At 47.4% G+C, this 26604-nt stretch overlaps 9 protein-coding genes across 9 annotated transcripts; 4 read left to right on the top strand and 5 right to left on the bottom strand.

Annotated features, from left to right (window-relative positions):
* Window positions 1–1285: 1285 nt before the first annotated feature.
* LOZ57_005819 (uncharacterized protein) lies at window positions 1286–2300 on the top strand (the record flags this gene model as incomplete). The annotated part of the gene is made up of 3 exons (XM_049254845.1): window positions 1286–2074; window positions 2140–2183; window positions 2246–2300. The coding sequence occupies 3 exons, from the start codon at window positions 1286–1288 to the stop codon at window positions 2298–2300; spliced, it is 888 nt and encodes a 295-aa protein (XP_049106185.1).
* Window positions 2301–4111: 1811 nt separating this feature from the next.
* On the bottom strand, window positions 4112–7064 carry RNR1 (ribonucleotide-diphosphate reductase subunit rnr1; the record flags this gene model as incomplete). Its single annotated transcript, XM_049254844.1, has 5 exons — window positions 4112–4155; window positions 4221–5728; window positions 5780–6720; window positions 6778–6935; window positions 7046–7064. 5 exons carry the CDS (start codon window positions 7062–7064, stop codon window positions 4112–4114), a joined length of 2670 nt encoding a protein of 889 aa, XP_049106184.1.
* A 473-nt stretch (window positions 7065–7537) lies between these two features.
* LOZ57_005817 (uncharacterized protein) lies at window positions 7538–9589 on the bottom strand (the record flags this gene model as incomplete). Its single annotated transcript, XM_049254843.1, has 3 exons — window positions 7538–8009; window positions 8072–9107; window positions 9172–9589. 3 exons carry the CDS (start codon window positions 9587–9589, stop codon window positions 7538–7540), a joined length of 1926 nt encoding a protein of 641 aa, XP_049106183.1.
* A 2097-nt stretch (window positions 9590–11686) lies between these two features.
* On the bottom strand, window positions 11687–13511 carry LOZ57_005816 (uncharacterized protein; the record flags this gene model as incomplete). The annotated part of the gene is made up of 6 exons (XM_049254842.1): window positions 11687–12102; window positions 12187–12492; window positions 12559–13113; window positions 13165–13284; window positions 13348–13413; window positions 13475–13511. The coding sequence occupies 6 exons, from the start codon at window positions 13509–13511 to the stop codon at window positions 11687–11689; spliced, it is 1500 nt and encodes a 499-aa protein (XP_049106182.1).
* A 975-nt stretch (window positions 13512–14486) lies between these two features.
* Window positions 14487–15526, top strand: LOZ57_005815 (uncharacterized protein; the record flags this gene model as incomplete). The annotated part of the gene is made up of 3 exons (XM_049254841.1): window positions 14487–15225; window positions 15278–15432; window positions 15494–15526. The coding sequence occupies 3 exons, from the start codon at window positions 14487–14489 to the stop codon at window positions 15524–15526; spliced, it is 927 nt and encodes a 308-aa protein (XP_049106181.1).
* A 1510-nt stretch (window positions 15527–17036) lies between these two features.
* Window positions 17037–18121, top strand: LOZ57_005814 (uncharacterized protein; the record flags this gene model as incomplete). The annotated part of the gene is made up of 3 exons (XM_049254840.1): window positions 17037–17448; window positions 17508–17764; window positions 17840–18121. 3 exons carry the CDS (start codon window positions 17037–17039, stop codon window positions 18119–18121), a joined length of 951 nt encoding a protein of 316 aa, XP_049106180.1.
* Window positions 18122–18879: 758 nt separating this feature from the next.
* Window positions 18880–20879, top strand: LOZ57_005813 (uncharacterized protein; the record flags this gene model as incomplete). Its single annotated transcript, XM_049254839.1, has 5 exons — window positions 18880–19148; window positions 19237–20179; window positions 20246–20328; window positions 20385–20463; window positions 20520–20879. 5 exons carry the CDS (start codon window positions 18880–18882, stop codon window positions 20877–20879), a joined length of 1734 nt encoding a protein of 577 aa, XP_049106179.1.
* A 163-nt stretch (window positions 20880–21042) lies between these two features.
* On the bottom strand, window positions 21043–22244 carry LOZ57_005812 (uncharacterized protein; the record flags this gene model as incomplete). Its single annotated transcript, XM_049254838.1, has 3 exons — window positions 21043–21516; window positions 21596–21884; window positions 21958–22244. 3 exons carry the CDS (start codon window positions 22242–22244, stop codon window positions 21043–21045), a joined length of 1050 nt encoding a protein of 349 aa, XP_049106178.1.
* Window positions 22245–23435: 1191 nt separating this feature from the next.
* LOZ57_005811 (uncharacterized protein) lies at window positions 23436–25136 on the bottom strand (the record flags this gene model as incomplete). The annotated part of the gene is made up of 5 exons (XM_049254837.1): window positions 23436–23581; window positions 23637–23876; window positions 23930–24298; window positions 24360–24733; window positions 24841–25136. The coding sequence occupies 5 exons, from the start codon at window positions 25134–25136 to the stop codon at window positions 23436–23438; spliced, it is 1425 nt and encodes a 474-aa protein (XP_049106177.1).
* Window positions 25137–26604: the final 1468 nt, after the last annotated feature.

Genomic DNA, 26604 nt, shown 5'->3' with positions numbered 1-26604 from the left:
TCATGTAAGGCGAGAATGGTGCCGGACAAAGGTGGTTGGGAGCCGGCCAGCCCCGTGCTCCAGGCGCGGCATCAGAAAGGACGAGAGGAAAGCGATATCTTTGCTTTTTGGGCCGGGTGACAAAGGGTAGCCAATTTCTCACTGCAGCCAGGCTTGCATGGGGATACGCGAGTGTGACGGCCAGAATACGGAGGGGAAGTTTCGGGATGAGGCCTTCATTGGATGCATTGATTACGGCAATTTACGCGAGCCCGACAGAGTCCGGCAGGAGTACTGCGTGTGCCGTGGCACACTGCCAGACGGATGGTGCCAGCTTTCTCGTCCTTCGCCGCGGCTGGAATGGACTTTCCGCCCCTCCATCTTGTGCATCCTCTCGTCCAAGTCATCGAGGCTGCGTGCAGCGTACTCTGTAGATGATGCAATCACTGAGGGGTCCGTTGCCGGCTCGTACGGGCGTACGGTTTGCCGGCAGACGCTGGGCTAGAACTGGCGGGTTCCAACGCAGGCAAAATTCAGATCGTGGAGCAGAACGAAAGCCAATCGATACCACGCAGGCATACCCACCGTGACGAGGCTGCGCGCCGCGGGTGCCCCGTCATCACGATGAAACAGCCAGGGCGGCGCGGTGATTGGCTGCAGCGCGGGCCGGCGCCACGACTCAGCTGCGCTGGCGGGGCGGCCGGATACGGTCTAGTCAGGGCCGCCACCAGCCAATTAGCGCGGGGCACCGCCGCTTGCCCCTTCTTGGCACACGCTAGCCTGCTTTGGGCCGCAGCAGCGTCGGCTCGCCTTCTTAAGCCGCGTCTTTCTCTCCTTTTCCACGCTCGCTTCCTCTCTTTTCCCCCCCACACACTCTCTCTGTCTTGACGACTGTCCAGTCTTTCTTTCTTCCCTTCCCGACTTTTGTCAATTCACGCTGGCCATCGCGGCCCTCTCACTCAGCCTCGTCTGACTGCACTCCTTAGAGTCCGTCGAGTTTCATACTGAATCCAAAACATCCACCGTTCTACACGGAACTAAAACACGATCCCGCTTTTTTGCGAGCTTCCTCGAGACTACTAGCTAGACAGCCGCAATTCACTCTTTGATTGCTCTGTCCAACCCGCCTAACCTTCTTTTCAACCCCTGGATCGCCCGGTTCGATTCAGCTGCCTTTTATTTTCTTCTACCATACCCTGCAACTTTCGCAAAGAGCCAGTTCTCTTGCTACCCCCGGAGCCAGACCAGCCCAAGAAAATCGTTGTTTATAGACGCATCTTCGTTGCAATAACACCGCATACTCGCAATGGCCCCATCACTTCTGAAGGCTCTCACTGCCGCGGCAGGCCTCTACGCCTCGTTCGCCACCGCTGCTCCTCTCAACAAACGTGTGATTGTTTGGGAAACCGTGACTGATCTTGTTATCGAGACCGTTCGACTCACTGTTACCGTTGACGGACCTCCTGGTGCTCCCCAGACAGTTCCTCCTCCACAGATCACCCCATCTATGGAACAATCACCAGCGCCCCTCCCATCGATAACTACAACTTCTATTCCAATCGCCAGCTCGAAGCCAGAAGAGAGTACCCCTCCTCCACCGCCGCCTCCCCCAAGTACGACCCCAGCCTCCAGCTCTAAGCCTGCAGAGAGCACCCCTGCTCCTCCTCCTCCTCCTCCTCCTCCACCAAGCTCCACCCCAGCGCCTCCTCCACCTCCTCCATCCACACCAGCTCCCCCACCACCACCACCGACAACTACAGCTCTTCCACCTGTCATCAATCTGCCAGCCCCAAGTCCAACCCCAGAGACCAAGCCTCCAGTCAAACAGCAGCCACCTCCCCAACAGCAACAGCAACAACCAAGCGGTGGCAGCGTCGGTGGTGGTCAGACATTTTCGGGCGATATGACCTTCTATGATGGTGGCCTCGGTGCTTGTGGTACGAACATTGACACCAATGGTGAGAATGCAGTCGCCATCTCCGCTGCCCTTATGGGTACCCAAAGCAACAACAGTCCATTCTGCGGAAAGACTATTACTATTAAGTATAACGGAAAGACCGCAAAAGCTGTCGTGAAGGATAAATGCCCAGAATGTGTAAGTTCGCCCGGTCGAGAGCCATAAATATGAGGCGGTAGTTACTGACGTTGCTTCCACTACAGGCGTACGGCTCGATTGATATGACCCGCCAGCTGTTCTACAACTTGTAAGTCCACTTTATTTGCATCTATAGTTAAATGCATATGTACTAATTCGACATGTTTTCAGTGCTCCTGAAGCGGCTGGTCGTATCAAGGGAGTTGAGTGGTCGTTTGACAACTAGGCTGGCTTCTAGTGTCTGAAAGTCTTGCTCAACAAAATTCGCTTCTTGACCTTTATGGTCCCCCTTTTTATTATCCATCACTTTCGCTTTCCATTGTTCTCATGAGATGGAGTTTACCGAGCTTCTCGATGCAGGAATTTTAGGGACGCATCCTTTTGGCGCTATTGCCACAGTTGCATATATTTCAGATTCGTCGGCATTTGCCTCTCTGACTGCCGAAATAAGTCAATCGATTTGATATGTACATACATTAAAATGGGCTGTATCTTCTACTTTCTTTGCATGAGCTGTCCACTCTGAAACATCTGGAAATGATCTTATGATTCATGGCATTTCGGTCTCTGTTGATACCCTTTTTTCTTACCTCCTTCAAGCTAGGATTCTTGTTAGTTGGAGGTAGTCAAGCACATGGGAAATATTGGAGTAGTAACAGGGATGTTAGGGGGGTTCTTTCGTGGAGTGACGTTCTTTTCTATGGAACATCTTTTGGGCTTTATTGGAGACGTTTGGTTTTAGACTTTGGATGTATCTCTTCGAGGTTCGTTGATAGAACGCCTGATTTTGCCTTTTTCTTTCTGGCCATACAAAGTAAAAATCATCCTTTCATTACTTTCCAAGGAGGTTCTCTTTTTTGTTTCAGCAGCCACCAATCTTGAGCCGATCGCCGCTTTGTCAAGGATCTCACACCAGACAAGCTGAGCAAACATCACAGGCACAAACGCTCTTGTCAACCAACTGATGGCAAGGAATGCATGCTGCTAAGAATACCACATGCAAGGAACCGGGCGCCCCTCATGCAAGGAAAAAAAAAGGGCGACCCGTGCGCAGCCCAAGCTTTTGATCGCCAACACCGCCATTTGCCTCCACACGGGCATACCACGATCCTTGCCCATTATTCCTTCCGTCTGCTCCATTATTCAAAACGTCCAGAAGGGCCTGTCAAAGAAAGCTTTTGAAACGGAACTTACATCCATTGCCGCTGCGAAAGGACCGGGGGATCTATACGTCCAACCTGGCAAGGCTAAGATGTTTTTTTTTTTTTTTTTTAATTATTCTATTCCCTTTTCTCGCCTTCTGCGAGCGCTATTGATCGGCGCCAACTTGTGATATTTCTTTCGTTTTCTTGGTTGGACGAGCGTAACTAACTAACAATGCAGGACATTGGTGTTTTTTTTTTCTTTTTTCACGTGCCTCGTTTCAGATGCCCAAGTCTAGCTGAAGTCAACTATTGAGCGATATTGACTGAATTATCAATTGCTGACCCCAAGCATTGTCGTTTCGAGTCGAATAGATATGTAGTTAAAATATTCCCCGTTTGTCTATTATACAAGTTTCATAGCTCCTTTTTTTACCATGCAATGGAGCACTCTTCGGCGTTTTCACATGGCTGGCTATTGAAGATCCATTGGATTGCGATGCCTTCCATTATCCAGGGCCAGATGGCTGCTTTAAGGACAAAGGAGAATGGAAGAGTGAGTCTGAAGTATCCTCGTGAGGGCACTCTTCCCTAGAACCGTTGATCTGTTTACTCCATATTGCAGAATAGACCCTATTAATCTACAAAAAGAGGGGCTTTCATAATTATTTTCTATATCACATTGCCCAGAACACCAGCAAAAGAGCTCTCAAAACAGTCGCGTCATATATTATTTAGGGTATGGAAGAGGGCAAGACAAACATAATCATCAAAATATTCTATGACATGATTAAGCCAAGCAGAAAAAGGGGATATAGTAGACAAAGGAAAAAGGAACAAGGGATTGCCACCAGCCTCTACAATAACTGTCGTAAAACATCACATATGTCATCACCTAACCACTGCACATCTCACATGCTTCTTTGTTTTCAATACTGCCTATATTATTTGTAAAAAAAAGCATTAGCACTGAAAAATCTGCAAATATGTGATCAAGCACTTACATAGTAGCACCTTTTGTGAATAAATATCCTGCTCAGTCTGAGTCTTCTCGGTGCCATTTGTGGTGGCAGTGACTGCAGCGGAATTTTCAGCTCCTTCAACTGGGCTGTCTGCTGTATCGGTTTTCTTCTTCCCCAACTCCTCATCGGGTGGGCCTGTCGCTGGTACTGGTTTGAACGCAGGAACGCCCTTCGGGTCTTCAGCTGTTGGAGATTCGACAATAGGTCCACTTGGCTGTTTTTGATCATACATTGGCCTTGGGACGGCAGAATATGTGCTAGAGTAGCTGCCTGAAGCACCGATCCTTTTTCTTCCCAAGCCGTTTGTCCTCGCAACATTGGTATCTGCAACTTTCAGTTGCTCTTGATCAACCGTGAATTGAATTGGGGCAGAAGCAGCCATAGTCCGAAGATAGTACATGCCGGTTTTCAAACCTAATTTCCAGCCAGCAAAATGCATGCTAGTAATTTTGCCCATTGTGGGCTCCTTAAGATGAATATTGAGGGATTGGGATTGATCAATGAAAGCACCACGATCTGCAGCCATCTGAACAATAGTCCGCTGAGAAATTTCCCATACAGTCTTGTAAAGGGCTTTGATGTCATCGGGGATATTGGGAATATTTTGAATTGAGCCACCATCAGCGATGATGCGATTTTTCATGTTGTCAGACCAAAGTCCAAGGTCAACAAGATCTTTCAGAAGCCATGGGTTAACAACTTGGAATTCTCCTGCAAGGACTCGCCGAGAATAGATATTTGAGGTGTATGGCTCAAAGCATTCGTTGAAGCCAAGGATTTGGCTGGTACTAGCAGTGGGCATAGGGGCAACAAGAAGACTGTTGCGTACACCGTGTTTTGCTATTTCTTTCTTAAGAGAAACCCAATCCCAAAGGTCAGAAGGTGTTACGTTCCACATATCATACTGCAAAATTCCCTGAGAAACAGGAGAACCTTCATATGTTTCGTATGGGCCTTCGGTCTTTGAAAGTTCGCAGGATGCAGTCAGAGCGGCATGGTAAATTGTCTCAAAGATCTGAATATTCAGCTGCTTAGCCTGAGAGGAGTCAAAAGGCAAACGTAGAGCCAAGAAGGCATCAGCGAGTCCTTGAACCCCAAGAGCAATTGGGCGATGACGGAAGTTACTCTTTCGAGCTTCGGGAACGGGGTAGTGGTTGTTATCAATGATCTTGTTTAAATTGCGCACCACAACTTGGGTGACTGCGTGCAATTTACCAAAGTCGTACTCGCCGCGGATAGCGTCAACGTATGTTGGCAAAGCAAGTGATGCTAGATTGCACACGGCGACTTCATCGGGGGCAGTATACTCAATAATTTCCGTACATAAATTAGAACTTCTAATAGTTCCAAGGTTCTTCTGGTTGCTCTTCCGATTACAGGCATCCTTGTAAAGCATGAAAGGATTTCCAGTCTCGGTTTGAGCTTCCAAGATAGCGTACCAGAGCTTTTGAGCCTTGATGGTTTTCCGGCCGCGGCCTTCCTTCTCATATCTGCAGTCATCGTTAGGATATTTGCTATGATTAAAATGAGAACGGACTTACTGTTCGTATAGCTGCTCGAATTCGTCTCCGTAGACATCGGCGAGTCCAGATGCCTCGTTTGGACAGAATAGTGTCCAATCGCCATTCTTCTCAACCCGTTTCATGAACAAGTCGGGAGTCCAGAGGGCGAGGAAAAGATCTCGGGCTCTCACTTCTTCTTTACCATGATTTTTACGGAGGTCCAAAAACTCAAATACGTCAGAGTGCCAAGGTTCAAGATAAATAGCAAAAGCACCAGGGCGTTTATTGCCGCCCTGATCCACATATCTGGCAGTATTGTTAAAGACACGAAGCATGGGAATGATCCCATTAGAGGAGCCATTTGTTCCTGCAATGTAGGAGCCAGTTGCACGGATTCGGTGAACGTTGAGTCCAATACCCCCAGCAGTCTTGGAAATCAGAGCACATGTCTTCAGTGTATCATAGATCCCCTCAATACTATCCTCCTTCATATCAATAAGGAAGCAGGAAGCCATCTGTGGTTGAGGTGTTCCCGCATTGAAAAGTGTGGGAGAAGCGTGGGTAAAAAATTTTTGGGACATCAGGTGGTATGTCTCAATCGCTTTATCAATGTCCTCATGATGAATACCAACGGCAACGCGCATAATCATATGCTGCGGACGTTCAGCAACTTTGCCGTTGATTCTTAGTAGATACGACCTCTCCAGTGTCTTGAACCCAAAGTACTGGTAGTTGAAATCACGGTCATAAACGATAGCGGAGTTCAGCTCTTCGGCGTGTTTCATTACAATATCGTATATTTTTCTGGATATCATGGGAGCAGGGCGGTTGTTCTTTGGGTTCACATATCTATAGAGATCTTCGATAACGGACGAAAATTGTTTCTTGGTTTGCTTGTGCAAGTTGGACACGGCGATTCTAGCAGCAAGGATGGCATAATCAGGGTGGGTGACAGTCATGTATGCAGCAGTTTCCGCAGCCTATATTGTGAAATCATTGGCATGGAAATATAACTTCTCGTGGGGCTTCATTCATACAAGATTATCTAGCTCAATTGTCGTCACTCCCTGGTAGACTCCCGAGATGACTTTCTGAGTAATAGCAGCAGCATCGACATGTTCTGGATCAAGGCTATAACACAGTCTTGAGACACGAGCCGTGATTTTGTCAAACTGTACGCGCTCTTTGCGTCCATCTAGATGAAAAGCGGGGTTTAGTATTGTGGGAAGGCGGGCGGCACAAGCACAATTACAAAGGTAGCAAAGCTATTCAATGTTTGCTACGGTGTAGCTTTTCAAGACATACCTCTTTTATACACGAACATCTTGCGTCAGCTTTAGAGTCGAGGCGCGTAAGTAGCTTAAAGCTCCCGCCTGATGCAAATTAAAGCTTCAGGGAAATGAGAAAGTAAATCACGAGTAGCAGTTTGGGCTGTAAAAGAGAGGGAACGTATAGAAGGGAGCGGAAAAGAGGAATCTTGAGTGAGTACTCTGGAGATCGAATGGAGAGAAGACGGAGTGATGAGTTGATTTTTCCGTTTTAAGTGGAAAGCAAGACGCGTTCCAGTTTGACGCGTTGCGATCGGGGCGGAGATAAGCAGTGTTATTGGATTACATAATCACGTGTTTCGTTCATGGCCGGGCCGTATCGCACACATCTGTACTTTAAGAATTGCCTAAGAATTTGATATCAAAACATTGATGTAAGTACAATTTCGAAGGGCAAACGTCTTCCTATTGCGCTACATCTATTCCTTAACTCTACAAAATATGACTTAACACACCTCTGATGGAGACCTCAGTCAAAGTGGATTCTCCATAGCTCTCTGTCTGTGCCTCCCTGGAAATCGCTACGTGTGTGCATGGTCAACACATTATCGCTAACCAACATATCACCCCTATTCCATGTGTGGTAGTACACAACGCGACGGTCATGAAGCAAACTATCGAGCTGGCTGCACACGTCGTTTGACCCTTCGGGCGTTAAGCCGTCAATGGTGATATACGTCGCCTCGAAGCTCGTTTTGCTCTCTAACCAGGGTTCATGGTACCGTAGGCAAGGTTTTCCGGTTGTAGGGTGATCGATAATAAGAGGCAGGCTGTGCAACTTGGTACTATCAAAAGAAGACGTCGAGACTGACCAAGTTAGTTTTCTTAAGGCTTCAACTGGAAGATGATCAGGAAGGTGCTTGAAAATGAAGGTAGAAGTGGAAAAGAGCGTGAATCCAGTGTCAGAAGGTGACGGGGTCACAGCCGTGAAGAGTTGGAATCTATTGTCAGCCATTAGTATTTTTCAGCAATCATAATTTAATAGCGGGCGGCGGGCCCTAACCGAGGCGGATTCGGCAGCCTATAGACCGTGCCGTCCTCCTTCGTCTTCTCTACTGTTTTAAAAAGACCGTCAAAATGGAATGGCATCCATTCCGCGGAAAGAACGTTGTTAAGACCTCGAGTATCGGCGCCGCGATCTTTAACTTCCAGCAATATCCCAAATTTCCATGGCAAGGGAGTGCCAAAATCAGATGCCTTTTTAATAAAGCTTTCTCGCTCGGTGGTGGATGCGAAGTCGCGCAAGATGACGGGAGAAATGATCTCAGAGAGCACCCGAACTTTCTGTGCGTCAATATCTTGCATAGAAAGTTTTTCTGGCCCTTCAGCAGGAGTGATTATCACTCCGCAAGGGTACAGAGGGGTAATGTTGATGGCACCTGAGCTCCAGGTATAGAGGTCGCTCTTCTCCCGAAAGTACGATGGCCTGCCGTTTTCATATATCAACTCCAAGGTGGGATCGTCTCGGAATGTTTGAGCATGGTTGCTGGTCACTGTGCCGTCTACTCTGATGGCGAGAGCACAGTGCCATGGCGTCGTATAATCTGTGTCTGTAGGTAAGACACTAATCGAGACCTTATTTTGGCCGGTAGATGTGTGAATCGACAGACGCACATGGTCCGCGAATTTCTCCTTGACAGCACGAGCAAACGCTTGGCCACGAATGAGCATCTGCTTGGCGATGCTCTCAGTACCTTTCTCGAAATTGGACTTTGAAAAGTGATCTGAGACGGGGTATGTCTCGGCAAGGTCAGTATGAAGAAATTCAAGATATCCACGATAGGTCATGCGAACATCCTCGTCTTCTAGTATTTTGCTACTAACATCCCAATCCTTAGTGCTAAAGTTGTTCATTAATGCAACTCGGAAGTTAGTCGCGTTGGCAATGTACGAGACTTCGTCCAGGATTTCAGGAACAGCCAGGGACACAAGACCATTGAGACGAGAAAATTTAATATGACTGAATCCCTTGGCTACCGCAAGTTCCCGGAGGGCTTCGCCATATGACCAGACTTCTGCATCCGAAATACTGAGTAGGTCTATTGATCGTTACAAAAAGGAATGAGCAATTGCAGGACTATGAGCGCTTTGCACCAAGCTTACCATTATACACAAGCCCGTCAGAAATAATGATCAGTTCTGCCCCAGGGCCGTAGACATCTTTGATAGCGGCGCACAACCCGTTCATATGTGCTAGAGCAAACTCTTCAGCTTTGTCTGGCAGGCGGCCGAGCACTTTGACTTTTGTGTTAGGAGATTTGAATGGAAAAGCAGGCAGGGCCATCTTGACGGGTCTATTTGCTTTAACATGGCTGTAGACCTGTGTTAGGCCTGCGAGGAGGCCGACGTCTGACTGTATGCCCTCTGTGCCACTACCTCTTCGCTGATATCGATAAATAACTTCAATAATCCTCGCAGCCATATCAATGAGCGAATTATCCACAACACGACTGGAAAATGGAAGAACAACATGGCCGGGTATCCCGCGGATAGCTGACTCCATGAGAACCGGGTCTGCCATTGTGGGAAAACTCGATTGAGACACTCCCACTGACGATATCGGGAGAGAGTAACTGAAAAGGGGTTGACGTCCTTCAGTGAAGAAACGGAATATCTTTACAAGCAGAAGAAAATGCGGCGTGAGGCAAGAACAAGAAGGTATTATGTCTTCAAATAAGCAATGATACTTGAGAAAAGGTGCCATATGCCAGAGCAAATAAAAGTTCTTAGCGGTCCATAGAACCGTTAACTCCCGTCTCTCATCACCGAACCGGCCAGCCCTCCTTGCCCCAGTCGCTTGAAGATCATCACTCGTCGAACTCAGTAGGCTATCTGGGCTGGACCAGGTATCGACTTCGAAAGAAAACCCTGGGGGTGGGGGTTGGAAATGAAATCAACTGGCTCTCTTCTTGAAACTCCGTATTCATTTCCCGAACAGGAAATACGTTTAATCCGCCCGGGTCATCCTGGGCAAAGCTGACATCACAGGAAGCTTCTGACAATCTGTAAAGACTGCCATAAAATTTTCAAGTTGTGGAAAAATAACCACTATGATTCCTTGTACGCTACTTGATTTACATCAACCGTTAACACCAGCTGAATCTGGCTTCGAAACACGAGAGGTGGCAGTGATATTCAGCCAGATCTACACTCCATCATTGCATCCGTATCATCTGCCGAGCGTTACGCTGTTGACAAAATGTGCTCACTCTACCATGGTATCTCGTCGTCTTCCTTTGTCTCCTTTTGTCGAACCCAGGATTGATGCAGTTTAATCTGGCTTCGAATTGAATACTGAGTTCCACTGCATCTGCGGTGAACTGTGCTCCCCTGCCCTTACCAATTTTGATATCATCGCGCGCCCTTTGACATGGTTGCACTTATTCTGCCGTACGCATTCTCAAGGAAGACCCTTAATTGCCAATAACCAGTCTCTCAACATTGACACGAGGCACCTGTAGTCAGATCCCGTGGCGTGATCTACACTATTTCATGCAGTCATGCCTGTGCATAGATACGATGTCGTTGCTGACCCGCGAGATGCCTGTTTCCTAGGCCCTATTTTGATTGGTTGCGAAATCGCCGTTGAGAAACTTTAGTGCTAGGTATGCTGCATATCCATCCATGTTTATGCATGTCGGCATCATAACCAGAACAGTAGCTAGTAAATGCTGCCTGGGTTCGTATACACATGGGGCAGCGCTCATTCTTATGCCCGGCTTTACCCCCTTCGATTCAAGGCTAAGCGTGCTGGCCCCGAAAAGCCGTTGGAGAAGTTTGAGAACGTGGTGAAATTCCGATGGGGAGCTAGAACTTGAAACCCGGCTGCGCATGATACCTGGAGACAGGGTTTTTTTCTCTTCTCCCGCCCTAAAGGCTTTGGAGAAGGCCGTTCTCAGTGGGGAACAAGAGACTAGCTCAAATAACAAGGCTCAAATTACCCGTATTTTATTGGTTGGTTCACCAGAGATATCGCACACTGAAAGGCTTTCAAATGACAAGCTGGAAAGCCTGTTTTAGATCGTCATACCACCAATAAGTTTCGTCATGGGGCCACAAAGGCGAAGTTTACTGAGGGAGCTTAAAACCCCAGTGCTCACCTTGGCTTCAACCCGCTTACCAGGTGTGGAACTCACGGTAAAGAATAAGAAACGGCGAGATGGCCGTAGGCATATGTTGCTGACTGTCTCCAAACTCCGCCCCCTTTTGTGTGATCGAAGGCAAGGATATGAAAACGTCTCGCCGCGCCAATAGCCTCTCACAGAAACCATATACCCTGGTAGCTCATTTGACTCTCACAAAGGAGCCGGATCGTACGTATTGTTAATGAGGCTTATCCATTTCTGGTTGGAATTCCACTTCGATAAATATGAGAGCACCTGAAGATACCGGCGGCAAACACGGCCCGTGCCGTGTGGGGCTCGACAATGGGCTTGCTGGGCGTGACATGCAATAATGGCTATTTTCTGATACCTTGCCCTTACATACTCCGACCTTATAGTACGCAGTGAATTGGCCTAGAGTCTATTGATTTGATAGCAAGAAGGATGAAGAACTTTAATCAAGGAGCAAAAAATGGCCTAGAGCACGGTTCCCCGGTACTCCGTAAACATGCCAACTAATCCTGGCCGACAAAGATTTCCCCTAAGTACTCCCGTGCAGTGTCAACAGGACCAGCATACGCGATATACATGTCAGGCCGAACAACCACAGCGTAGTTCTCTCCCTCTTTGACAATATCGGACAAATAACTTGATGCACTTTCACCGTTGAGATGGTAGTTTTGTCCATCAACTTTTGGTAGGATTCTAAGCCATCGAACTAGATCATTAAAACTGTCAAAGTGGCCTCCATGATCACCAGCCACAAGAACAAGATACTTCCCATAGGTCACCATGCTGTATAAGTACTGGGATTTTAGGTTGCCCGGAACTGTCATTTGAATATCAGGACAGGCGCGGCCAGCTTTCCATATGCTTATTTCGGACTCTCGGATGGCTGGAGAGTCAAGATCATGGTACGCTATCCCCATTCCTGAGGAACAAGTCAGTAAATCTTATGCCAAATACCCTTTCTAATACTTGCCGGTAATAAAATTTGCGTTCTTTTCAACATTACCAACATACTGCGTGGCTTCGAATTTGACGTCTCGCACAAGTCGGGCGGCGACACGAATGACATGCTCCGCGACTTTACGACGCTCCACGTCATAACTTTGAAGAATTTTATTGGCTGCACCGGGTGCCAATTTATCACCAAACTTCAAAACGTACGCCATCCTCCACCCGAGGCTGAATGCATCGGAGAGGCCAGTGTTCAGCCCTTGTCCGCCATTGACTGAATGACAATGAGCGGCATCACCAGCGAGGATGATCCTGCCATTGCCGTTTTGAGAGATAAATGTCTCGGCAATTCTTTCTTTCACTTCATTCAGGCATTAGCCAAAATTGCTCCAAATACGGCATCCGGAGAAAGGAGATATGTACATACCTTCAAAGGTGCTGAACCATTCAGTTCTGGTAAAATCAACCCTGTATGGCGCTAAATGCTGTTTAATGGAGGCCTTCGACTTCTCCTCCGTGATCTCGCCGTCCAATAGGATATAGAAGCGTGCCATATTACGCTCCCGTGGAATCCATGCCACGCGAGACTCACCATTGAGCTCAAAGGTGATAATTTCAGGGCAGCGAGGAAAGTCACTGTCGATGAAGGTGTCCAAAACTGCCCATGTCATCTCAGGCTTCGTTCCTGTGAAAGGAATCCCAAGCGCCTGACGCATCATGGACCTGGCGCCATCCGAGGCAAGGCAATAGGTGCCACGCACGACACGTCGTGATGTCGTGGTAACTTCAACTTCGGACTCGTTCTCCCTCACCGACTCAACCCGCTCGTTAAACCACACGCTATCTTTCAATTCCGCTGCGAGAAGCTGCTCGACAACAGGCTGACCAATCATGAGAAAATTTTTATGCAGAACATGCTGCAATCCTGTCCACCAATGACTCTGCCGCGATGTAAATTCACCCTTCGTGAATATAGAGCTCGCTATTTAGAGTTATCAGCACAGGCAAGGGTAGCACAGCGGCTGAGGCTTACTGTTGCATTTCAAACCCTGGTTAATTAGGTTGTCTAGAATTCCCACTATCTCGAGATATTGTTGCGACCTTGCGTTCAATGCATCAGCTCTTCCAAGCTGGAGTGGACCGGGCTTTGCGTCTGGATTGGAGGTCTCTGGTTAACAGCCACAATGCAAACCAGGAGCCCGGAACGGGAATATACCAAGCACAATTACTGACGCTCCAAGTCTTTGTGCTAGAAGGGCAGTCAACATTCCAGTTGGCCCACCTGCATCAGTTCGTTCATTTGGTCAGTTCCTGATATGCGACTGTAGATTGAGGCATCTCACCGCCAACGACGACCAAATCGGCTTTTGACTCAGCCATAATGCTGCTCTGTTTTATAATCAGAATGCTAGAGCGCTGTTGAGATTCAAGAATTGGTTGTGGAATTGCTATGCTATTCGGTGTGCTTCACATTACGCTTTATACGTTCAAATCGGATACGATACTCGCTTACGGATATTTGAGCGCCATATTTTTGACAACGTATGTATACTATCAATATTTGACATCAAAAATGGTTCGGCAATTTTGGTGACGGGATAAGTCCTGGAAATTTCCTCATGCTTGTTTCCCGGGCTGAACGATGCACACGGGTAGTTTTTATGCCCTTTCCAAGGAGAGAACTATACATGTAGCTAATACGGGATGAGTTCATGCAAGTATATACATTCATCTGCGAAATAACGCTTTTCGGCTCCCTGACTTACTTAAACGGCTGAAAAAAAGAGCCTTGGCCTTCAACATCAGGTAGAGTAAACTCGAACAAATCATGGATAAATACGAATCGTGGGGGGTTGCGAGTCATACGACGATGAGAAGCGGCAAAATCATTCTCCACATATTCTTCAACTGTAGCATTTAGTTACAGAATCGCCATCCTGGACACGTTCGGACGATCTGCACAACCGCTAAGCCGAGATACGAACGGTCTGCAGGTCACAGATCCCCTTCATCAAGAACCAGACCAGCCTTCACTCCCTTGTTGCAGCAACCTTAAATCCGTGTATTTTCTCACATAGCTGACAGGGCATACCGAGTGCCTAGAGCGTTGTGCAGATAATTGCTTTGAAATTATCCCTGTTCTAAAAATGCGCACCATAACCCAGGACCATTTGTTGCGGAATACCGGTTCCTTACGTCATGCCCTGGCTCTCGAGAGCCGTTTTATGAAAAGAGGAGCTACTGGAAGATATCACTGTGAAGTCTTCTGGTAGTGGTTATTGATTGTTTTACGGTGTATTTTCTAACACGGAAAAAGATAATCGAGCCTCGGCCAAATAGCGTAAGAAAACAACAATGGACAACTCGAATAGGGAAATTAAGGCCGAAGAGCTTTTTAGTGTCAAAGGTCTTGTCGCTGTCATCTCTGGTGGTGGCACTGGTAAGCATTTCAGAGTTACTATAGATTTTGTGCCTAAGGAAAGACAACGACCTAACAGGATTATGGATTTTCATGCAGGTATCGGACGCATGATCACTCGCGCCCTCGCTGTCAATGGTGCTGAGAAGGTTTACATTTTGGGTCGCCGTGGGGCAGTATTGGAAGAGACTGCAAAGCCATTCCCTAACGTGGTGATGCCTGTGGAGTGCGATGTCACTTCTAAAGAGTCATTGCAGAAAGCTGTCGAGAAGATTACCCAGGATGCTGGATATATTAATCTCCTTTGGTGCAACTCTGGGACATCAGGGCCGGAGAGTCCAGAGTTGAACAGCTCGTCTAGTCTTGATGAGTTCATTGAGGCTAACTGGAAGCACTCAGTAGAGGAGTATGCTGAAACATTCAAGGTCAATACTGCAGGTTTCTGGTATACGGCTATTGCTTTCTTAAAACTTCTTCACCTTGGCAATGAGAGAAGTAACGGGGGGTGCAGAAGTCAGATTATTGGGACTTGCAGCACTCTGGGCTTTGGCAGATTTGCAGCTACCGGCCGATTTGCATATGGGCAGAGTAAAGCATCCCAGACACACATGATGAAACAGCTATCAACGCACCTAGTACCATACAAGATCCGAGTAAATATGGTTGCTCCAGGGTGTAAGTTCGATAAACGTTGCAGAGGTCTCTTGATATTGACTAACAAATGCAGTGTTCCCCACCGACATGACCTCATCTATGACCTCGACAGGATATGATCCTTCAAAGCTGATTCCAGAGGGTAGGGCTGGCATAGATGCTGACATGGCTGGCGTTGTGCTTTTCCTCACAAGCAAAGCTGGGTCTTATCTGAATGGCAATGTATTGGTTTGTGATGGTGGGCGCTTGTCAATTGTCCCTTCGACATATTGACAGTAAATATTGATAGAGTCGAGGAGTTTCTATTCTAGTTGAATATTAAGGCTAGAGTGAATCAATCTGTTGGCCTCCTAGGAGCACATTGACAGCATAGGCAGACATATGAAGGCCCATGTTGGCAGCGCCCAGGAGACTTCGTCTGTCTCTTAATATCAGCAGCCACTACTCCTGTGTAGATAGTGTTAATGTGAAAAAAGTATTATCTATGGAGAGAATAGTTAAAGTTAGTCTGCATGTAGTAATACTCAATCTGTTCAAATAAAATGGAGCATTATTGTCTATTGATATCACCTCCCAACATGCTATTACTCTGTAGCTAGTGACAACAAACTGCGGCAGCGCCACCATTTAAAATATTCCAAAAATAGCTATTTCCACTAGAGTGTGGTGGCAGTTATGTAGCGTATGCATCCTTTAGAATTCTAGATGGTAGTTAGATTTATCTGAGGACTCAAAAATAATGTCAAGAAATTGCTGTCATAATGTTTCTAGAAAGACTAGGTATGAGTGTAGGAATTAACTGTGATTAGATTGAGGTCTGAGGAAAAAAGGTTTAGTAGTGTCACTCATGAAGGGTTGCTCAGGCCCAATCTTACCTACTCACTGACTCTACTTCTGCAACCATATCCACATTCAGTGGTTTCTGAAGCTTTTTTCTTGGTTGAAGCAATCAGTGTTTCAAGAAGTTTGCCACTTGGCATTATTGTCACAGTGTTAGCTACCCAGTCCAAAAAAAAAAAAGATCACTCTTAGAACATCTTTACCTAAGGCACTGTTAGCATCATGTAGTAGTGTATTGTTCACCAGCTGATGTATGTCATCTTCTGTACTCTGTACTGCGCATATATAGCTATAAGATGTCCGAAAGCGTTCTTATCAAGCAACTAAAAGAATAGCCTATCAGCCGGCGAATGGTATACAACTACTCTGTAGTACCTGAGGCTACAAGTGTTAGTGGTTAACACCATAGAAATAAAGGCCCAGACCATGAGATCCTAAGGATGGCCATTCTTATGACTGAGTGGTTAGCGCTGTGGCAAGAAGATCCTAGGAGCCGAGCCTAGTTCTTCGGCAACAAAAATCACCGGCAAGGGAAGTAAAAGGGCGCTTGCACTTAGCCAAAGGGCAACCATCCTTAGAAAGCTGCAGTCCTGCGCACAGCCCGCGAGCACAGTGAAGGCCAAGTAGGCGTTAACTATGGAGTACTGCGTGAAGTTCGCTGATTATATAAGCCGAAGCTTAACTCCTATTTAACCGCTGATGCCTAGAACCCCTCCCGAAAGCTTCCACCGCCCATCTCCCCTCCTAGTTATCTTATCGCAAGTCAACTGTTCGCATTCCCGAGATGGCGCCTCCCCCCCACCTAGAGCTAGAAGCTCGCTTTCCGCTTTCCTATCCCATACTTTCAAGGCTAGCCACGAGAAACTCTCACCCTGAATTCACAAATTCGGATGGGTATGTTGACTTCGGCCTGTCGGCTCTTGGTAGTGAGGCAGGCTCTCTCGCAGCCGTACGAAATGATATAGAGACTTGAACTTCGATTCTACCGAAAAATGGATATTGTGGGAGATCGCATAGAGAATTTGGAGGGCCGTATGGAGAAGCGCTTTAAAGATGTGGACGGACGACTGGATAGTATCGAAGGTCGTCTTGACCATTTGGAGGGCAGTATGGAGAAGCGCTTTAAAGATGTGGACGGACGACTGGATAGTATCGAAGGTCGCCTTGACTATTTTGAGGGCAGGTTCAACAACTCTGAGGGCATTCGGAGAAATAAGACTCGTTACCGATTATTCCATAAAATTGATGCAATTGCCATGTACAAACACAATCCGGAGCGCGGCAGGTGTGAGTGGATGGTGTCTACCGATTTTCCCAAGCATCTAAAGGCTCTTCGAGACATGGGGAATCATGCCAAAGGCTATTGGACCGATGCGGAAAAGAATGGAATCCCTTTACCGAGGAGTGAGCTGAACTGTATCATATTTGCCGCTAAACCCAACACACTGATAATCTCTTCATAGGAAATACATTACAACTAGAATCCCTCAGAAAGATTGAGAAGCTCGCTAGCTTTTATAATATTGCCATTATTAATGACAATCAAAGTGAAACTGATGCCACTGAAGTTGACCTCCATCCATCTAATGTCGACGATTTCCTCGAAGCCTTAGCTGATGAGTGGGGCTTGGAATGGTATGATATTATGCGGATTCCCGATAACGAACCCAACTTACTTGCTGGGAAAAAACGTGGAGCCAGGTTCTGGGAAGACAGAAATGTAAGAGCAAGGGCAGGTTGAGTATTAAGTTGTCCTTAGTTTGGGTAATATGGTTTTTGAACTACATGATATCAGCTAAGACGACTATCTGAAGTGTGGACAGGTTATGGCTTGTCCTTTATCAAGCGAGAACCCTCACACATCACTGGATTCCCGCTGTATCCGTGTGTAGTCTCTGCGTATCAGTACGCCCAGGAAGGGATAACGATGCCGGTCATCCACTTGTTGGAAACCAAGCAGGTCTTGCACTCTAATGGGGCGTCTGTTTCTGATTTACCTTGTGGGGTATTTTCCAAAGTGTGGCAGAAGTTGAACCTGGGCCTAGGCACTGAGTTTCTCCCCAAAACCCCTTCATGATGACTATGCCTTGAATACTTCTTGGAAGTACACTGACTTTTGTTCTCTTTTCTCTGCAATTTGGTTGATATATATGTGGAATGGATCATCCTACCTGAACAACCCAAAACGTTCATGCATTTTGGCTTAGTGTCCATGTGTCATACGGCTTCATCCATACCGAAAAAGCTAAACAGACGGCTTATCCTATCTACCGCTTACACAATATTAACAGTCATTCGTATGGAGTATTACGATTTCCGAATTATGGTCAGCAGATTACTGCACATGGTACTCTGTATGAAGTTCTGTGTGAACTGCTTTGACTAAGGAATGATTAGTAATTACCAACGGATCGGCCCGGTTAAGTGGGGAATAGTTAACTAACTAGTTAGCCAAGTTAAGTGAACTAACTACCTACTTAATGCAATGGTGCAAGGAATCCTGTTTGAACAACAGCTCGTATGCTCAACTGGAGCCGGAAGCAGAAACACTGTATCCCGTATTTGGGTCTCTTTGATGACTATTATTGATATGATACCTGATCCAAAGATCGGCAGCCATCCTGGGGCCTTCAGCCCTGGCTTAAATTTACGGCTTAGTGTTCCACTAGATGCGAAGTAGCATTCAGCTGCCATTAGCCATTGTCTCCTTTAGTTTTATGGCAACCCGGAGGGGGAGGGATGAGCATCATCTACATACTATTTTGGGGACTTGAATTGGCCTACAAACAACTTCTATCAAGGTCCTACACGACCTCCGAATTGCATTGGATAGCTATGGCAGACACCTTTTATTCTGTTCCTGAGCAAGCCTCCAAGGTTTTTTATGAAGGAATTTTGCGTGGCCCGCAAACGGAGCAGCACCTTATCCATGACTTGGAAAAATACGCCACAGTCCATTTCGAAGGCTCTCAAGATCCATTTATTCCTGTCAATTGGCGATTTGCAGAAAGCGTATCTGCACTCAAAGCACTGGAAGCAACATATACCAATGCTATTCTCCACAAGCTTTATGGGATTTCTCCTCAGAAGGCGGTTATAAACACGTAGGCCACCCACTCCCTATTCGTCTTACTTTTTGCAATCATACTGGAAAAGGCAAATCCATCTAGCTCTCATTGATATAAAATATAGTAACCATGGGATTCTATTCCTTATGTCCCTTACCCTGTTTTCCCTCGATCCTGACGGCAAAAACATAACATTTCGGGATATTCGAAGTGACCCGGAGGCTAAGGACTTCTACCTTAGCTTATTCAACGACTATGATACTTATGGGTCGCTAGAAGGCCCATATCGGTGCTGTGCTTCGAATATTTATAAGACGCGAGATGATCGATTTTTTCACCTTCATGGCTCGCTCAATCCTAGCATCGTTTTGGAAATGCTGAAATTTCCATCCTTACCCCCTGGGGGAGAAGATTCATTTGAAAGGGTGCTTCCCATGTTTCATGCAGCACTCGCACAGTGGAAAAGTCAGGACATTGATAAATTATCAAATGATGTCTTCAAGACCGCAGGCACGATTAGCTATGACGTTGATGGCTACCGTAAAACCGAGCAGGGTCAGGCGAACCGCCATGTTGGCTTGTGGGAGTCTTTCAAAGTCAATGAAAGTCAAGCCCCTTGTTGGTGGACTGATGCCGCTGGCAACAAACCTAGTAACCCGTCAAGGCCTTTGGCCGGCCTAAAAGTTCTGGACGCCACGCGCATTATCGCAGGACCTGCCGTGACTCGTGGGCTGGCTGAGCTGGGCGCGACTATTCTGCGAATCACTTCGCCCTCCATTCCAGACGCTACTATCTACCATCCGGAATTCAATTGGGGTAAGTTGAACGCCGCCTTGGACTTCAACAAACCAGAGGATCGGGAAAGAATGAAGGAACTCATCTTGGAGTGTGACGTTTTTGTCTCTAGCTATCGTCCAGAGGTCATGGAAAAATGGGGCTTCGGAGCCGATCAAGTCATAGAGATGTGTAAGAACCGGCCAAATGGAATTATAGTCGTACGGCTCAACTGTTTCGGTTGGAACGGTCCATTACAACTGAGGAGTGGATGGCAGCAAATATCTGACGCTGTATGCTACCATTTCAACCCATTTTCACCTATTTATTAGGAGTCATTCTGACACGAATGTTTATAGCATACTGGAGTCTCTTACGAGTTTGGTCGCGCGATGGGTAATGACGAGCCTGTCACTCCCATATTTCCAAACAGCGACTTTTGGTGCTCTAGTCCCGCCCATTTCAAGCGCAACTCAAAATGCTGACCCTTATCTATAGTACTGGTATTTCTGGAACATGCAGCGTGATGGATGCGTTGGTTCGGAGAGCAGAAACTGGTGGGTCGTATAAGATTAATGTACGTTTTGCCCTCCACTCTTATGGATTCTGGCCAGTACATCCTGACAGTACCAGCTGGCTCTTGACTACTATAACAATTGGCTGGTCCAAAACGTCGGCATGTATCCCGAAAATATCTGGAACCGCCTTCGAAAGCGTTACGGCTCCCCTGTGTTTCGTCACTATGATCACATGCTAGTCATTATTTCACGAGTGATGACTCTGCTTAAGGAACACTCTCCAGATCTCTTTGACGCAAAGTTCTTCGAAACCCGACCCTGTCCAAACTTGGGCATTTCGATTCGGACTATCAAACCAGTCGTCCAGTTTGACGAGATCGTAAAGCTTGGATTTGATATTGGTACGAGAAGCAATGGTGTTGATGAGGCACGTTGGCCATCCGCAGCTTATCGCCATGTTGCAACTGAAGTGTAGGATGCTTCGTCTTAAACTCAGATTGTGACGAAATGTTGACCCAACAGCGATTGATCTTCATATTTCTAAAAAGCAATTGATTTAAACTCCATGTTTATGCTAACCTCTAAACTCTTGTATGTAGCATCGTCTAGTGGCATGAGTTGAATCATCATTTTGAAATTTAGATATTCGACCTCACATGAGCCTTATGTTCTCCAAGGACTTTGATCATACGAGCTGCCACTTTTTCAGCAACCACCGAAAAGATGCACACTTCCCTATCCCCGGATATGCCCCGAACCTCCCCAAACACCTTTTCATTATCTGTCATTCGATTCAAGATGTTCAAAAGCGCCTCGCCGAGTAGATCTCTTGCGGTCTGTGGTGGAAAGACCGCGCCCGACTCACTCGACAGAAAGCAAGCGTCAGTTAGGTGTAGGCTATTAAGCTTTGGGGTATCTCCAATTATCCACTCGATATCAGGCTTCTCCGCGTGTAATGCATGGAAAGTAGCATTGATAGGCAGGGCCGTCACACGGGCTTCACCAAATGGTTTCGAGCCGAAAAACTCTTCCAGCTGTCTTGGAGGTCCAATTATGGTTGTCGCCCAGGCAGACGTCACGCCACAATACAGCCCTTTAGCATGTGTGAGATCCTGAGATATATGTATTAGAATAAACGAGTATCTTGGAGGGTTGGTTAGTAGTACAGAAGGCGGCAATGGCTTAGCTTACTTTGCTGTCGTTGAATCCAGCCACCACCTGTCGAGCATGCTCCAGGGGCACGCCTACGGCTGTAGCCCAGCTCTTAGAGCGGTCATCAGCGTACTCGTTTGTTCGACGGTCGACGTCTATGCCGGCCCGGATAGAGGTAGCAACAACCTCAGGCGCAGCGTCGGCGAGCTCATCTAATGAATTTGTTGTGGCTGCAAGAGCTGCAGGGATTTGGCCGGCGCATGATGCAACTATGACAAGTCTCTGTTTAGACCACAGGTCACGGACTTGGTCGTCCCTTTCTAGTCGCCTTCAGGGCGTCAGACGAAGAATACAAAGAGGAAGAAAGAGTATTTCGACCGCATATGAAGTTGCGCACTGACATGATGAGATGGCCGACTTGGGCGAAGCAAAGTAGTAAAGTGCGAACAACGACATCTGGAACCGTCTCCGCCAAAATGCGTTCTTCTAGCTCGAGATAGGAATGAAAGCCATATTTCCCCCTGTCAGGGGTACTCGCGGTGTCAAACGCATGACGTGCAGCATTCTGCGCGCGCTCAATAAAAAGCCGGACACGTTCAGACCGCTCACTGTATTCGAAAAGCTCTTTGACACTGAACTTAGTCTCCGTCTGGTCACCGAACAAAAGGATATAACAAGGCGTTGCCATGTTGTTGTCGGTCAAAAGAGGGCACTACTCGTGCCGCCACTGAATCCTGTCCTCCAGATCGCACGACATTCTCCTCAAAAGGACCGAGCCCGGCGGCCCAGCGCTCGTATTGCCCGGCCCCAGCTCATCTCCCGTGCCGCCGTCCCTGGCTCGACGTCTCGCTGTCGCGTTCTCGATCTCGCGCTGTCGGGCCTCCGAGGCCAAGAACTGCGCGCTTCGGCCTTTCGAAAGGCCGGCTTAGTCAGCCCCCAGCCGCGTGTTCAGGCACCCCATCTCGTATCATGTACTCCATAACTCTGCAGCACATATCCAGCTGCAGGCGCAGCCCGCTGGCTCCTGGCACCTGGCGATGTGCACGTATCCCAGCTCGGCACTGCTGGGGAATGCTGTGGCCCAGTGTTACATCTACTGGAGGGTGAATGTCTTCGCCCTTCGTATAGATGACGTTCCGAGGAAGATCTTAATGTTTGACTTTCTGACGTCGTTTGTGGATGAATCTTGTCCTGTTAAGCTTTAGCCAGTCAAAATACGCTAGCGTCCTGGGTACCTTTGGCTGGCAATGTTGAGTCGCAATTGATGATGGCGATATTACGGGATGTTTGGTCTTTCGGCCTTTCTGAGCCTGCGCAGAAAGTTCAAAATTTTTCGAGTTAGTACTGCGTATATTATTTTTGAATGGCGAGTGCCTATCATAATATCACATATGGATACGTTTGGACTGAATAAAATAACCCACCACCGTGGGCCTGTACTCAGTTGGACTGGCTTTCCCAAGCATAAAATTCCAAAATAAAGAATATGACTATTCACTTGCGAAGCATTGGGCTATTTGCAAGTGAGCACCCTCTTCTTCTTTTTCAAGTCCAGCAATAGCAACCAAAAACCCTGAGACACCAATGATGATAGTATATTGACTGGGTCGAAGATTCACAGACGCTTTCTCAAGAGGACAATTTTCAACAAGTTGAGAAGCGCATAAGATTTTGATATACCAATCGTTGCTATATTTCTAGGACAATCCGGTGCAAATTAAGGAATAATTGTTGAGATTAAATATCTATACTTATTTCATTCAGCCGAGACAGGGTGGAGAATATTAGACCATACCGATATCAAGTCGCTAACTGTAGGCTCATTATCAATTCAACTGGAAAACAAACAATAACACTTTATTCTTTCAAGTACTCCTGTTCATGCTTTTACCATTAAACCTAACCCTTTATGAAACTTCCTGGTGAGAATAAGCACCACGCCGGAAACGGCGATTAAGACGCCAGCAAATACCCATAGGTTGCGAAAGCCGTGTTTGCCCAACACAACGCCACCGACGGGTGTGCCTATGGTCCAAGTTAGTTATATCTGTAGTGAAAAAAAGGTATTACTAGTACTCACCGATTAAGAGACCAAATGAAACAATACCGAAAGATTGACCCAGTCTAGTTCCAATCGTTCCTCTACTGTGAGTGGAGATACTGACGATGGTTGCAGTTGGCGAAGAAACAAATGTTCCTGAGAAGAAGCCATATAAAACCATCAGAACTAGTAGGCCGGCAACGCTCTTGATGGAAATGATGCAGAAGCATAGAACTGCGGATATAAAAGCGCAGGGAATCATGACGTTTATAGGTCCGACTGTGTGATATTAGAATTTCTTCAACCTTTTAAAATATCGATGCTTAACTTACTTCTATCGGATAGAATGCCAGGTATGATGCGGCCAAAAGCGCTGGCGGCATTCATGATGGCAAGGATATAAAAACCAAGGTTTTCAGTAGTGATGCCGTTCTTGATTGCAAAGGTCTGGATGTAGAAGAAGGGCTGGTAGAGACCCATGAAGGCAATGAATACGCTGGCGTTGAAGAAAAAGTAAGGCAGTTCTTTAAATGCAGCGAGGTCCATGATTGCGCGTCTCTTATCTGGCACGACTCGTACCTTCATGACCGTGATAGAAATGAGCTGCGTAGCGAGCATGATGAATCCGAGTACACGCGTGGCCCATGGGAAGCCGATCTTTGGTTCCAGTCGGTGGAAGACAATTGGGTAGATGATGCCACCTGTATACCATTAATATACTCCTTTTCAAAGATTGAAAGTCATATGAACATAGATACTCACCAAAGCTACTACCAGAAGCCGTAAAGCCAACAGCAGTGGCTAATTTAGTTGTGAAGTACTGGGATAGAATGGCCGTACTGGGAACGCAGACCAAGCCGCATCCGATACCGATACAGAACCCTTGAGCCAGCAAGACTTGCCAGTACTGTGTGCACAAACTCAACATCATCTGGCCAAAGACGAGAAAAAACGAGCCGCCGATGATGAGTTCGCGCGAGTAGCCAGCATCATAGATAGGACCCGTAAGGGCACCGACAAAGAGTAGCAGGAATGCCTGAAGGGAGCCCACCCACGCAATGGCAGAGGACGTTGTACCTTTCAGGAAGTCCCTCTCATAGAATGTCTCATACGAGCCAAAAGTATTGACGATTCCCCTGGGCGCACAGTTAGTATGACATGTATCTTTTTCAGCCAAGTGGCACGTAGCACATGTGTCAGGAGGCTCGACTGCACCCCAGGCCAGGTCGAGATAGCAACTTACCAGGAATTGAAGAAGAGAAAATGAGCACCGAGAACCTGCAGCCAAGCGAGTGTGCCTCCATTGGGCACGGACGAGATGTTGTTGATCGATGCTTTTGCCTTCTCGGGCTCGATCTTACTGCAGCTTTCCTCGTCTGACGTCTGGACTGCGGCAGCTCCAGGGGATACGGCGGATGCATCGCGCTTCTCATCTGCTGGGTCACTATGATTAGAAGAGCCCATGGTCGAGCTTCCTATTGTCCCTCCGTTCTGCATAGGTTCAGGTGCTCTAGACTCCGATGCGTCTGCGTGGACCATGTTGCGGCCAGGTCACGGCGCCGAAATGGCGGCGTAGAGGGATAGAGCGGGAGCTCTGGGACAGCTGTAGCAGGATAACCGTTGTTTGATATCAATCAAACTTGAGGCACAGCTCAACTCAAGCCAGCACTGCTGCAAAGAAGTAATCAAGGAAGCACCCAGGTCATCAACACGAAAAGTCAGTCTGGCAGAGCTCAGCTCCTCAGAGAAGAAAAGAACTAGAGAGAGGGAAAAAGACCTTCCTACTCGCGGTGACGCAACGCGCACCGAAAGCAAATCCCGCAGGGAAGTCAAGGACGAAGCATCCATGCCTGCTTGCTTGTAAATCCAGGCCCGGATATTACGGAACCGCCGCCAGCGAACTCACGGGCGATCGTCGCGCGCCCGAAGGCTTGATTTAAGCTCCGCCGGGGTGGCTCGCGGCCGCTACTTTAGGCGTGCGCGGCCGGCCCATCGCGCCCCCCGAACGCCCGAGTCACAGGGCTGTCGCACTCCGGTAGGGCCGCCGCCGACGCAGGTCAGAAGGTTGGCATATAACTTAGTTATGAAGTTCGCCTCGCCCCGTTGCATGCGTGGAATGTTCGTTTTCTGGCGGCTGCCGTCGAGCTTGAGACCGTATCCGCCAGATCTCAGACGATGGGGAAGTCCCTGCATGATGTGGTCTCCCTTCCCGCATCGTACGACGACGAGGGCAGCACTGACACACTGTTCTCTCGCTGATCCTGTCGTGCTGCCGCTTCTTTAGCTTGTCCTGCCTATAGGAATCTTTGGGCAGCAGTATGTCCACTACAGCTTCAGATATTAGATGCCGCATGAAGCCCGAGAGAGCTGGTAGACCCCAAGCTTTTCTGCCCAGCTTGCCATTTTCTTTTGCTAACAGCAGTGCTATTCAATAGACCATTCAATGCCGTGATAACGCCCGGAAAGGCTGCCCATCAATACTCCATAAGATCCAGCAAGAGGAGAAAGATATTTCTGTCGGATTCTGAGGTGCGCGGTTAAACGGGTGCAGGGCAGCGAGAGCAACGGCTCCAAGCTGAAAGCAGGCACAAAACAGGCTCTGTTCTCTGCCCCATTGAAATTAGAGGTGTTTTTGCAAATTTTAGCCATCCTGCGGGAACACAGTACGGAGAGAACTAATACTGGGAGGATGATCACGGTTCCGAAACTTGGACGAAAAAGGAGAACGATGTCCAGAAAAGTGACCAAACAATGGCACAAGGACGAAATAAGGATTCTCTGCGACTGGCTATACTACAGAGTACAGCTTTGAGGTATTTTAATGCGATGCTCTCGCCTGAAGGGTCGGAAAGGAGGGCATCTGGTCAGTTCTGCGAAGACCGTGCAGGCGGTGAGCCAATGCTGCACCATCGCACGCTTAAAAAATTCCTTAAAGAATTGCTTTTGCGCGGCTATTGATAATCAGAAAAATCACAAAACGAGTTCTCTATGTTGGTGATCTACGAGG

The sequence above is a fragment of the Ophidiomyces ophidiicola genome, assembly GCF_022830035.1.
Source record: "Ophidiomyces ophidiicola strain CBS 122913 chromosome Unknown scaffold_32, whole genome shotgun sequence".
Classification (NCBI taxonomy): domain Eukaryota; kingdom Fungi; phylum Ascomycota; class Eurotiomycetes; order Onygenales; family Onygenaceae; genus Ophidiomyces; species Ophidiomyces ophidiicola.
This window is presented reverse-complemented; position numbering and strand designations above follow the sequence as displayed.